We start from the raw sequence: 13,167 nt of genomic DNA, 5'->3' as shown, positions 1-13,167 counted from the left end.
ATCTGGAAACAGAAAAGTTCCTCTAATAGTCTGTGTCATTCACAGATAAAGAAGCTATTACACGATTTAGAAAGCTCTTTGATCTGCTTCTTACACTGAACATTACAACACCTTTTAAGTTCATCACAGTACTTTTTGGAAAAAGGTACCCAGGTATGTTTCTCCACTGATAATCTTCTATTAATTTTCTAATGTATTTCACCCATGTTACTTCCTCAAATAAAAATTTAAACTCAAGAGTAAAATATTAATGTTGTACTTGAAGCATGTACATAACGACTGAGTTCTCTTATTTATAACACAAGGCTTCAGTGTATCATAAAAAAATAAATAAAATAAAAACTTTAATACAACAATAATTTTAAAAATTGCAAGAATCCAAAAGTAAGGCTGGTAAGTATTACTAGGGCAGCTATAGCACTTCTGCAATTGATAGAGCACACGTGAATCTGATACAATTATGGCCTAATTTCAGATTACCACCTGATAGGAAATGACCTCTGGATCCTCTGTACACTGGGAAGAGGGAAGGATAGGTTCCTCTCAGCTACTACTTCTCTGACAGAAAAACAGGCATCACACTTAAAACACACAACAAAACATTTCGCTATTTTTTGCAGGCCCACAATTGCTCTTTGGCAAAACTGCAGTACAAGAAGTCGATAAGTAAGGCCCACAATAAAACACTACCAGTAAGTATAGTCATAATTTGGCAGACAGCGTGTCTTTTCTAGCTCTTAACTCAGGGATTTTCTCAAGGCAAGCAAAGGCTCAAAACATCTCCAGCATCTCTGATGATGCCCAATTCCGCTGTCACTAATGAAGAAGAGCTGGGGAACAGTCCCAAAATAGTTACCAAAATGAAATCTACAACACACAAGTATTTTCATACACAGATAACAACAGGGAAAAAAAAAAAAAAAAACAAAAAAAACAAAAACAAAACAACAGTTCCAGCTTTGCCTACATTATTCTTTTTTTCTAATTACTGCAAACATCAGTTAAGCTCGAGCCAGGCCATAAAACAGGAAGATGCTAGGAAAGACACAGTACTGCATTTTTGAACATACAAATCCATACCCTAAACCGGTGCCTAGCATCACTACCTAAATTATCAGTAGGCGTATCAAGCCTCCAGTAGAAAGCTTTCCACTTCTGTTACTATGTTGGAATCAAACCAGTAACAGAGTCCAGTTCTGGAATCCCCGACGTAAGAAGGATATGGAACTGTTGGAACGGGTCCAGAAGAGGCCAGGAAGATGATCAGAAGGCTGGAGGCATCTCTGCTATGAGGACAGGCTGAGAGAATTGGGATTGTTCAGCCTGAAGAAGAAAAGGCTCTGGCGAGACCTTATAGCGACCTTCCAGTACCTGAAGGGAGCCTACAGGAGAGCTGGAGAGGGACTGTTTACAAGGGTATGTAGTGACAAGATGAGGGGGAATGGGTATAAACTGGAATGAGGGAGATTTGAATTAGACATTAGAAAGAAATTCTTCACGATGAGAGAGTGGTGAGGCACTGGCACAGGCTGCCCAAGGAAGTTGTGGATGCCCCATCCCTGGAAGCGTTCAAGGCCAGGTTGGATGGGGCTTGGAGCAGCCTGGTCGGGTGGGAGGTGTCTCTGCCCATGGCAGGGGGGTTGGAATTGGATGATCTTTAAGGTTCCGTCCAACCCAAACCATTCTATGATTCTATGAAATCCAACAATTCAAGAAACAATTCAACCCAACCTTTTTAAGAAATATTATTAACTGGCAATACCACTTCCAGTTGTAAAGCCCCACTCAACTCCACCATGCAAACAATCTCTTAAAAAAATTCATTGAGCTTCCTGTTGATATTAAAAGGGGGAGGGAGTCAGTACAGAAAACAGACGCAAAATAGATACTAGCAGCACACAGTACAATTCTTGATATAAAAACCTAGATGATCCTAGCAGAGCATACCAGAATGCTTCTGGACCTTCAGCTTATCCACTTAAACAACTGATACCATGGTGACCCCACTAATTCATAAGGTAGATTTGTAACTTCAGTTGACATCTAAATAACAGAGACACAGGTAATATTAACACACAGCAAACAAGACAAAGGTATTTATGAATTCTATATACAGCACCGAGACGGAATATAGAGGGTACATCATACAGTGGACAGTGGGGATAGAACATGTGAGAAGTTTCATATATGGACACCAAAACTTCCAAACATAAGGTCAGACTGCCACATATTGACATTTCCAAATTATCAAACTTTTCATGGAAGCAAAACAACACTGAAGTTTCTTCAAGCTTTCTCAATGGTCTTAATAGCTAAGACAACTCTTGCCTTAGTTTATACTTAGACTGAAGATAGCACGCAACCTATTCAGAGAGCACCCTAGCTCCAACACTTTCGAAACCACAGAAAATCTACAGACTGTGACTCCACACCTGTTTTTCAAATAGTTTATCTTCTTTTTCCTCCATCTTTTTTCCTCTAACAGAATTACGCCCGACTTAAAATTTAACTGACTGACTTACTTCTTTAAGTCAACTCACACTTGAGCAGATCTAAATGAAAGAATATGGAAGGATCAATCTACTCAGTGTTGTCACCCAGAAGTTCCTGGTCACGCACTGTTTGTCTTTAACCTATGTTTTAAAATCAATTATATTTCTCTAGTAACGACCTTTAAAATAGTTCAAGTGACCTTTTATGGATTTCCTTTCCCACTCACCTTCATCTATTTGATGCTGATGTACTAGTTGGAGGGCTGCTACTTCTGAAAAATAAGTATCAATTTTACACATTTCTATTGATCTCTTCTAGCAATATAATAGTAACCTAACTACTGCTGTTATATTCCAGTAATAAACAATACTGGAAAGATGTAGTGAAGGAATACATATAAACTTGTGTTAAAAGTAGTTTTCCTATTCCACCTGTCTGCTGTAGCAGTCTGAATAGCAGCATTCCTAAATATCCCAAGCTCCGCATTTGTATGATGCAAAAGGTAAAATATCATAAACCGCATTCGAGAAACAAATACCAGTCAAAGACAAAAGCACAAAGTACAGCATTCCATTAATCCCAATGAAAAGATCCTAGGATCTGCAATGTCTTGTAATTTTCTCTAGAAGCTAACATGTAAAGGAATGACATAGTTTAACACCCTAGGTATGACACTCACACTCATTCCTTCCCACAAACACGAGCTGAGAATTACACTCATTAAGATTTCACAGGGCACCTTGAAATCTACAGATGTTCAATGTCTAAAAAGAATCTTAACAGCTAAATTAAAAAAAAAAAGAAATTGTTAATGCTTTAGTTTCGATTAAGTGAAACACAGCCGACCAAACAGCAAGTAGGAAGGTACTTTATCTGTTTGTAATATTTTAACTTATATCTATAAAATAAATATTATTATTTATAAATAGCATATTTATATTTATGTATAGCTATAATGGTCACTTCGTTTTAGCACACTGATTTTTCAAAGTGTGCTATTCTTTTGATAACTATATAGCATGTCTTACTCTTGTTACTAGTCAAATAAACTTGTATTAGTATGTATCCTGAATTCTCATTCAAATAGAAACTAATATGTCAGTGAAAGATCCTCAATACACCTTTGAAAACTTCCCAACCATTTCCATTAATTGATGTAATTTTCCCAGTGCTGTAAGATGTAGCCAACACTTAAAGCCAACACAGAAGTAAAAGCTGTTTTTATCACCTAAAGCTCAATATTTTAACTTGCATTCAGCCATTTAGTCTTGACTATATATTTCTTACCAACACAAAAAGCTTTGTAACTTCTAGCATAATTGTACAGACACATTTCCCAATGCTTCACAAAACCAACAGGAGGGAAAACTGAGAATGTTCACATTTCTGTTCATTTCAAAGTTCAAATCTCACAAAGAATCACAGAGAGCTCTAAAACAGGCCTCCTTTCAGTTTCTTTTAAGACTTTAATCTCAATCACAATAAAAAAAAATAAACAGTAGCCTTTATATAAAACCTTCAAAGTAGTCTCTGAATATACTGGCATCTTCCAGCAGTGTTCTGGAAAAGGTCGACGATTCACCAGCACACAGACTAATCACACACTGAAACTATTATCCCCTACCTGATTTTCAGTCAAGAAACTCACTTTTATTTGGAAGATTCACAGCTTAGTGCATCCAAAGGATTTCTCTGATCAACAAAACACGAATACACAACTTCTTTACAAAATCTATTTCCTCTTGGCCAACACTTATCCAAATATCCAAAAGCAAAATTTCGCTCTAATCTTTTTGCAAAATAGTTTCCAGGTAATTTTTTACAGACAGCCTGTTAGCCAGAAAACCAGCAAGCTATTTTCAGATAAAGCTGGCACAGCGAGTGGACAGGCAACAACAGACATGAGAAGCTTATCATTCTTTGACCACAAGTTTCAATACTGCATCTTTGTTCAGTCTCTACCTTTGTTCCCCGAGACAATCACGGTCAGATGTCATGCCAAACTAAAAAAAAAAAAACTGTATTTCATCTCAGTCTTAGCCCTAGGCCTCAAATCCCAAAATGAGCATTTGAAAGTATTTAATCCCTGGCTTAATAACTGACTTGAAGTTAACATGCAAAAATAACACCCAGTATCAGGACTCAGCATTGCAGTTTTGGGGTGGTTTTCTTCCATTTTCACACACTAAAGGAGGCACCATAAAACAATGGACAGTTAAGAGAATCAATCACAATGTGTCAGAGCACGGTAACTCAGTAGGTATACATGAGGGCTTGAATTGGAGGGGGGCACGCTTGAGATTTTAGGTCCTCATTCACCTTCCATTTCAGATTCCCCAAAACTCTGAAAAGATTTTTAATTTTCTCTCTCTTGGGTCAAGGAGACTGTTCTCATTTGTATCACATGCCACAACTTCATAAAAAGAAGTCCACTACTGGGCTCAGGCAGTAACAAAGGATTTTAATGATGTTTCAACCACTGAAGGTGCACCTAAAACCTGGATTCACTTCATGCAATCAAAAATTATTTGCTAATAAAAGTTAATTACAATGTTTTAAAACACTGCCTAGTCAGTAAAATGCTGCCTAGAGAAAATAAAAGCTTTTATTCAAGTAAAGCACCTTTTTTTAAATTATTGTTATTATTTTAGTTGTTTATACCAGGCCTTTTCCAGTTTTTGATTCAGCCTGGATTGAAATATTGAGGGTAGTGTTATTTAGGAATTTAAATCTAATACAAAAAGATTGCTGGAATTTGAGATTCCGTATTCAGTCAACTTCTAATATTTAGACTGAATTAGAAGACGTGTAAACATAAAACCCTTCGACAAACCTCTGTGAGGAAACAATCGGGAACATTTTGTCTATAGATAAACAAGGCAGTTAACAGGAAAACATAAAAGTCTATCAATTCCCACCTGCTACTTGTTTCTCAGTCTGGTTAACAGGATATAAAAGCAGTTCTTCAGCCGCCCTCCACCACACGCACCTACCAGACCGTAACGTTTATGAGCAAGCACCAAACCCACCTCTGCAGAAACTCCGGGCGGCCCGGGGTGCCGGTTATTCCGCGGGTGAGCCACGAGCACACTTCGATGTAATTAGAGATGTTATAAAACGCCTCCCGCCCGCTCGCCCCATCCCCCTCCACCGCTACCCCCAGCGCGGGAGGGACTTGTTACACACCGCGGCGAGCAAGCGGCGTTCCTGCCCGCGGCGAGAGCGGCGAGCAGGCCGGGAAAAGGGCACGGGATCCCACCGGGGATCCTCCCCTCGCCAGGGCTGCCCGCCGGAGCGGGGCGGGGGGGGGGAAGGGCGGCGGGAGCTCCTGCCCCTTCTCCGGGATGGAGGAGGATCGCTCGGGACCGAGGGGCGATCGCGTCGGGGCCGAGCCGGGGAGGCGGCAGCGGGCGGGGTCGGCGATGCGGCCGGAGCCCCCCCCCTTCCCCGGCCCGCGGGACGCCGGGGCGGCGGCCGCCCTCACTCACCTCGGGAGGCGGCCGGCGCCGCGGGCTGCGCATGGCGAGGGGCGGCCGGGGCCGCGCTGCGCCGCCGCTCGCCGCCGGGCGGGCCCCGCGAGCGCTCGAGAGGCCGGCGCCCTCGCCGCCCGCCGGCCGGGCTCGCTCGCTGGCTCCGAGGCCGCCGCGGCCGCCGGCGGCAGCGCAGCCACTGCGGCACCGGGCGGGCAGCGCCGGGCCCGCCGCGCAGCGCCCGCGGCTCCGCCCGCACCGGCCCCCGCGGCCGCCGAGCCCGCGGGGCGCGCGCGCACCCGCCGGCACACAGCGACGCGCGCTCACGCTCACGGGCTCGCACACGCCCTCACGCGCAGAGCTGCGCTCGCAAACGCGCAGGGACACACACACGGTTAGACGCGCACACGCACACACACAAATACTCTCACAGACTTACACGCGCAATCAGACGCCCTTACACGCTCACACACATACCTGCACTCACAAACATGCACACACACACATGTGCACGCATACCCACACATGCACACACACTCACACATACACTCACACTCACACACACACTCACACACATACCTGCACTCACAAACGTGCACACACACCCACACAGAGGCACACAAGCACATCTAGACACAAACTCACATGCCCTCACACATTCACACACATACTCTCGCTTACAGACTTGCACATGCACTCACACGCCCTCACACACATACCAGCACTCACAAACATGCACACACATGTGCACACACGCTCACACACATACCTGCACTCAAACATGCACACACACGTGCACACACACCCACACATACCTGCACTCAAACATGCACACACACGTGCACACACACCCACACAGAGGCACACAAGCACATCTAGACACAAACTCACATGCCCTCACACACATACTCTCACTTACAGACTTGCACACACACTCACCCACTCACATGCCCTCACACACATACCAGCGCTCACAAACATGCACACACACTCACAGACACTCACACACATACCTGCACTCACAAACATGCACACACACACGTGCACATACACCCACACAGAGGCGCACAAGCACATCTAGGCACAAACTCACATGCCCTCACACGCACACTCACACACATACTCTCACTTACAGACTTGCACATGCACTCACATGCCCTCACACATATACCAGCACTCACAAAAATGCATACACACACATGCACGCATACACACACATGCTCACACACACTCACACACATACTTGCACTCACATTCACAAATATGTGCACACATACCCACAGTAGCGCACACGCACACCTAGACACACACTCACACACATACTCACACTCACAGACTTGCACATGCACTCACACACATACCTGCACTTACAAACATGCACACGCACACAGACACACAGAGGCATACATGCATGCTCACATACTCTCACTTACAGACTTGCACACACACGCACTCACATGCCCTCACACACATACCAGCACTCACATACATGCACACACACACGTGCACACATACCCACACATACCTGCACTCACAGACAGGCACACACACGTACCCGCACTCAGACGTGCACACACATTCACACACATACTCATGTGCACGCATGTGCATTCACATACCCACACACACTCACATGCACGCACACACCCTCACTCACATACCGGCACTCACACACATACTTGCACTCACTCACACACCTGCACTCACAAACATGCACGCGCTCACAGACTTGCACATGCCCTCACCTGCACACACACCCCCCCACATTCACACACATACCCGCACTCATAGAACTGCAGAATCACCAGGTTGGAAAAGACCCACTGGGTCATCGAGTCCAGCCATTCCCATCAATCACTAAACCATGTCCCTCAGCACCTCATCCACCCGTGCCTTAAACCCCTCCAGGGAAGGTGACTCAACCACCTCCCTGGGCAGCCTGTTCCAGTGCCCAGTGACCCTTTCTGTGAAAAATTTTTTCCTAACGTCCAGCCTAAATCTCCCCTGGCGGAGCTTGAGGCCATTCCCTCTTGTCCTGTCCCCTGTCACTTGGGAGAAGAGGCCAGCACCCTCCTCTCCACAACCTCCTTTCAGGTAGTTGTAGAGAGCAATGAGGTCTCCCCTCAGCCTCCTCTTCTCCAGGCTAAACACCCCCAGCTCTCTCAGCCGCTCCTCATAAGGCCTGTTCTCCAGCCCCTTCACTAGCTTCCTCGCTCACACTCACACGCCCTCACACCCTCCGGCCCGGGCTGCGGGGTCGCGGCGGTGCCTGCCCTGAGGTGGTTCCCTCGGACCCCTCGCAGCGGCTGCGCGGTGGGAGGCGCTCGGACCGCCATTTCGTACCGCCTGGGGGGCTGCCGGTGCCCTGGTGTCCGCTGTGCTTCGGGGCACCCATTGCTGTGGGCACCCACAGCCGCCGCCCGGGGTAGGCAGGCACCTAGCCGCCCGCTCGAGGGCACGGTAACTGCTCAGCGAAGCAGCACACCAGAGGAAAAAAAAGAAAAAAAAAAAAAAGCCACGCTCGTTCCCCACAGGAACGGCCTCAGCAGCGCGGCTGCCGGCCCTCAGGACCACGAGGAAAAGCCGCCGTCCCGTGGATGGGCAGGGGCGGCGTCGCCTCGGGACCCCCACGGCAGGAGACACACACCCGCCCCTGGGACCCCCCTTTAGGAACCCCTCGCCTCGAATCCCCCCAGCCTCAGGGAACCCTCATGTCGGGACACCCTCTGCCTCGAGACCCCCCGGCCGTGGACACCCCTCACCTCAGGACACACGCATCCCGCCTTCCTCGAGGCCCTCCGCTGTCTCAGGACCTCCCCACCCCAGCATCCCTCTGCCTCAGGGACCCCCAGTCTCAGGATCCCATGCCTCGAGACCCCCCAGTCTCAGGAGCCCATGCCTCGAGACCCCCCAGTCTCAGGATCCCATGCCTCGAGACCCCCCCCAGTCTCAGGATCCCATGCCTCGAGACCCCCCCAGTCTCAGGAAACTCCTGCTTTGGGACACCCCCAGCTCAGGGACTCCCTCAGCCTCGGGAACTCCTCACCTCAAGGATCCCCTGCCTCAGGAACTCTGCCCCCCCACCTTGCTTCAGGACCCCTGTTGCCTCAGGGGTGCCCCCCAGACTTGGAACCCCCTGCCTCAGGATACCACCTCAGGAATGCCCTGCCTCAGAAAACCCCCATGTTCTCAGGGACCCCCTGTCTCAGGGTCCCATCCCTCAAGACCCCCGCCCCTTACCACAGACACCTCACCATCCTACTTCAGGAACCCCTCACTCCAAGACCCTCCCAGCCTCAGGAAACCCCTGTCCTGGGACCCCCACCACCACCTCAGGGACACCTCCCATCCTGCCCCCCAGCCCCTTGCTCCTGAACCCAAGTCCCCATCTCAGGAACCCCCTGCCTAAGGACACCCAGTCTCAGGACACACACACCCCCCAGCCTCAGGAACCCCTCGCCTCAGGGACCCCCTTGGGAATGCTTCATCGTGCACCGGAGAGAGGGAAAAGAGGGAAAAGCCACCGTGCCCTCACCTTTGGGCAGTGCTGTGGTCTCCCAGCTGCAGTGGAATACCATTGTCGGGAGGGAGGGGAAGGCCAGCGTGGTGATGCTAATGCAATGGCACCACCATTCCCACTTCTCAGGTCTTTGCGCTTGCAGGATAATGCTTTCCAGCAGGTCAGGCTTCTCCATTAACCTCCCACATATGGTGGGTATGGTGTAATACACCCTGGTGATAATAGTCTAGGCCTTCTTGCTCCAAGAGCAGCAGCCCATCACACTTGAAATGGAAGGGAAGCGCTTAATGTTTATTCATTGATTCTGGTACAACTATATGCTTTTCAAGCAGAAAAGACAAGATACTCCCAATCAACTGAATCATCAATCCACGGGCAAAGTGCTGAGGAGATAAAAAATGCTAATCCATCATAGCTGGTAGTAGCATGTTAATGGAGATGGAAATTATTTTCTCCCTTACAGTGTTCCTGGTTAACCCCAACTTGCTCTCTCTAGCAATTAGTGGGGTCATGCTTGTAAAGCACAGATGAGGAGTTCAGATCAGTCCAGTACAGAATTACTGTCATCGAAACAATTCTTATGAAACACCTCAGACTGCTGAACACACAATGTGCCTGACAAACAGAAAAGGAAATCAATTAAAGGGTGAGCAATGTACACTTTGAACCCTCTGGCCAAATGCATGCAAGCACACAGGTTTGCTGTCTACAGATGTCTCACAGAGGTGTATCGCTACCATAATTTTGTTCTACTTTAATCCTTTTGCATACAGGCATTCATTGGAATGCTTTCTTGCCAAACACTGAGAGCTTTTACCTGAGGGATATCATAATAGGCTGTTTTGCAAGCAGGCCACTTCATGAAAGTATGCAGAAAAGGAGTTAGGAGCAATGGGAAACATCTCTGAGTTAGGGTGATGGGACATGGTCTCATGCCCTGTCGCTTGGTATCTGTGTGTATTTATGATGCTGTATTACTTGTTCCCAATGAAGGTGTATCTAGAGGAGCGGAAACTCAGCAAAACTGAGGTCACTGCTCCAGAGACTTGTGGTGCCAGACACCTGAGATGAAAGCAGGGAAGTTGCCCTTCCTGTGTTCTCAGTGTGCTCCTTCTGCTAATGTCCAAACAGGAAAGGTTTGGGTGTGGATAGTGAGAAACATTACATACAAAACAAATCAATAATTTTGATGCCAAGCCCCAGCAAGGCTTCAAATATGGGCCATGACCCTCTACTTCACACATTCAGTGCAAGTATCTGAGTTACAAATTCTTTGAAAAGTATCTTCAGGTTTTCCATGTACATTAACCTCACATCAGTGAGCCCCCACAGTGTGATGATAAGAAAAATCATGCCTTGTAGTACCCCACGTGACAGCACAGATATCCGTTATTTAATTTACCAACTCTTTTCCCAAGTCTTTCACCATTTTTGCCCAGCTCTTTATGAGAAGGTGTCAAGGAAGAGGCATGAAGGAGAGCATATGGAAGAGGAAACTCCAACTTGCAAAAGGCAGACAGGGAGCTGGAAAAAATGTGAGAAGACAAGACTTAGAAAGGTGAGGGAAAGCTATGAGATGCCCTAGTTGAAGCTGCCAGCAGAGTTACAAGGCCAATATAAAGATGTGTGTCTGTAGCAATGTCTGTACACCAGGACCTAGGAGTTATGGACAATTGATACAGGATTCCAAATGATGCAAGAGTTACGGGCAAGTAGGATCTTTTAACTATTTGGTGAAACTTGCAGAAACTTGGGGGGAAAAGGAAGCTTAGTAATGGCTTCAGTCTGTTACGGATGGAAATAGTGTAACTGTTAATAATGTAGGAAAGGCAGAAAAGTTCCATAACTATTTCTAGCCTATGTTTGGGGAGGAGTTAGATGATACACGAATATCACGTGCTGATGATTAAATACATTCCATAACAATAGGCACTGAGGAGGACATTAAACAGAACCTCATGAAATTTGGCATCTGCTGATCTAGGTAACTTGCATCCAAAAATTTTAAAAGCACTGGCACAGAGAGTCTTTAGAGCATTAATGTTGGTTTTCAATAGATCTTGGAACACTTGTTCATGTTCCAAAGGACTGGATGAAATATTGTACCAATATTTTAAAAGGGTAAACAAGGTGACCAGGGTAATTACGACCTGCCAGCCTGACAAGAATTCTGGCTAATATAATGGGCCATTATCTACATTACCTAATTAAAGAAGAATTAAAGGATGGGAACAAAATAAATGCAAATTAATGTGGAACATAATCTTGCCAAAATAATTTGATTTTTTAAATACATTACAAGTTTGGTTGATCAAGGTAAGCAGGTCTGCAAAATATTTATTTTGGTAACTTGCAGCATTTTAATTAAGAAACTAGAATTATAGTGACTCATCACTGCACATTAAATTGTTCAAACTGGCTGACAGTTACAGAGTGGGAAATAAGAAATCCTCATCAAAGAATGTGTTTCTGGGTCCTATAGCAACTAGTTCTACTCTATATTGTATTGATATCAATGGCTCTAAAGAAAGCATAAAATTATTGCTTACAATGTTTGCAAGTGATGTAAGCAATAGGGAGTGATAAATAACAAGTCATGATGTGAAGTATCTGAGATAGCTTGATAATAAGTAATGCGCATTTCTGTACAATCAAATGTAAAAACGTACACCAAAGAATAAAGACCATGAGTTATAGGATGAGAAAATTTGTGCTTTAACAACTTGATGCTCAAAAACATCACATATAATCAGAAGAAAAAGCAAGTGGTGTGGTGCTGTGGCCAACACACTAATGCAATCCTTGGTTTTATAAATAGGAGAATATAGAAAGATGTGTCTATTTTTATCTGGTACTAGTCCAACTGTTCCTGAAGTCTTAATTCCTTAACAGAAGCTGAAAAAGAGATGGTTCCAAGAAGACCAATAAGAAATATTTTGATTGAATGTGGAAATGTTCAGTCTATTTCAGTGTCAAAAAAAAAAAGGTGAAGGGTGCCTCAATGACAGGGTTTAAGTACTTCCAAAATTCCGTGACTGTATGCTAAAGACAGATGGATTCAGCTTCCTGGTGAGGTCTTCTTGACTGAAGGTAAATAATCATTGAGACAATTTAAGGAGGAAGAAGTTAGATTTCCCAGCACCGGAAATGTCAAAACCAAAATTAGGTGCTTTTAAAAACTATATTTTAACATAAGCAGGAGTTTAGTCCTGTAAGTCTGATACTCATGAGATATAACTATATGATCGCAGCTGTGGATTCTGGTTACTGGTGTATGCAGAAGTCGATTTCCTTGGGCACTAAGAAATAACAACCTGTCATCCCTTTCAGAATCATCTGACACATATCATGTGTTCTTGAGCACATGATGAGAGCAGCCACGTGGATGGTAATGTTTGTGTGGGCTGAAGGGATGGGTGGACTTTTCACAGAAGGCAAATCCTTTGAAGCATATTGCATACAGAGATAACATTTCTCACTCAAGAAGTCTGAGACATACGTTGCTGGGAGCTGGGAGGTTACTCCTGAGAAGTGTGACTACATGACTGTCCTGCTACTAAACTCCTTCTCTGGTGTCTGCTTCTGGGCACTGGCACAGGCAGGGTACTGATCTTTCTTAAGCCTGGCAGTCTCTTGGGTCCACACTGAGCTGAGCCACTCTTGATCTCTGAACAGTGGAGTGGG

The 13,167-nt window shown here is 45.7% G+C and overlaps 2 protein-coding genes across 5 annotated transcripts in view; one reads left to right on the top strand and one right to left on the bottom strand.

Annotated features, from left to right (window-relative positions):
- ZFYVE9 (zinc finger FYVE-type containing 9) overlaps positions 1 to 6,142 on the bottom strand; it is a 57,086-nt gene extending 50,944 nt beyond the window's left edge. For all 4 annotated transcript variants that reach the window (XM_069863125.1, XM_069863127.1, XM_069863126.1 and 1 more), the window contains exon 1: positions 5,982 to 6,142. The gene's annotated coding sequence lies outside the window, so the exon portion shown is untranslated. The remainder of the gene's footprint in view (positions 1 to 5,981) is intronic.
- A 2,418-nt stretch (positions 6,143 to 8,560) lies between these two features.
- Positions 8,561 to 9,661, top strand: LOC138723730 (uncharacterized). Its single transcript, XM_069863091.1, has one exon. It carries the CDS (start codon positions 8,561 to 8,563, stop codon positions 9,659 to 9,661), a length of 1,101 nt encoding a protein of 366 aa, XP_069719192.1.
- Positions 9,662 to 13,167: the final 3,506 nt, after the last annotated feature.

The sequence above is a fragment of the Phaenicophaeus curvirostris genome, chromosome 8 (assembly GCF_032191515.1).
Source record: "Phaenicophaeus curvirostris isolate KB17595 chromosome 8, BPBGC_Pcur_1.0, whole genome shotgun sequence".
NCBI lineage: Eukaryota > Metazoa > Chordata > Aves > Cuculiformes > Cuculidae > Phaenicophaeus > Phaenicophaeus curvirostris.
This window is presented reverse-complemented; position numbering and strand designations above follow the sequence as displayed.

Coding starts and splice junctions, on each gene's coding strand:
- LOC138723730 (XM_069863091.1), top strand. CDS start 8,561: ATGGGCAGGGGCGGCGTCGCCTCGGGACCCCCACGGCAGGAGACACAC.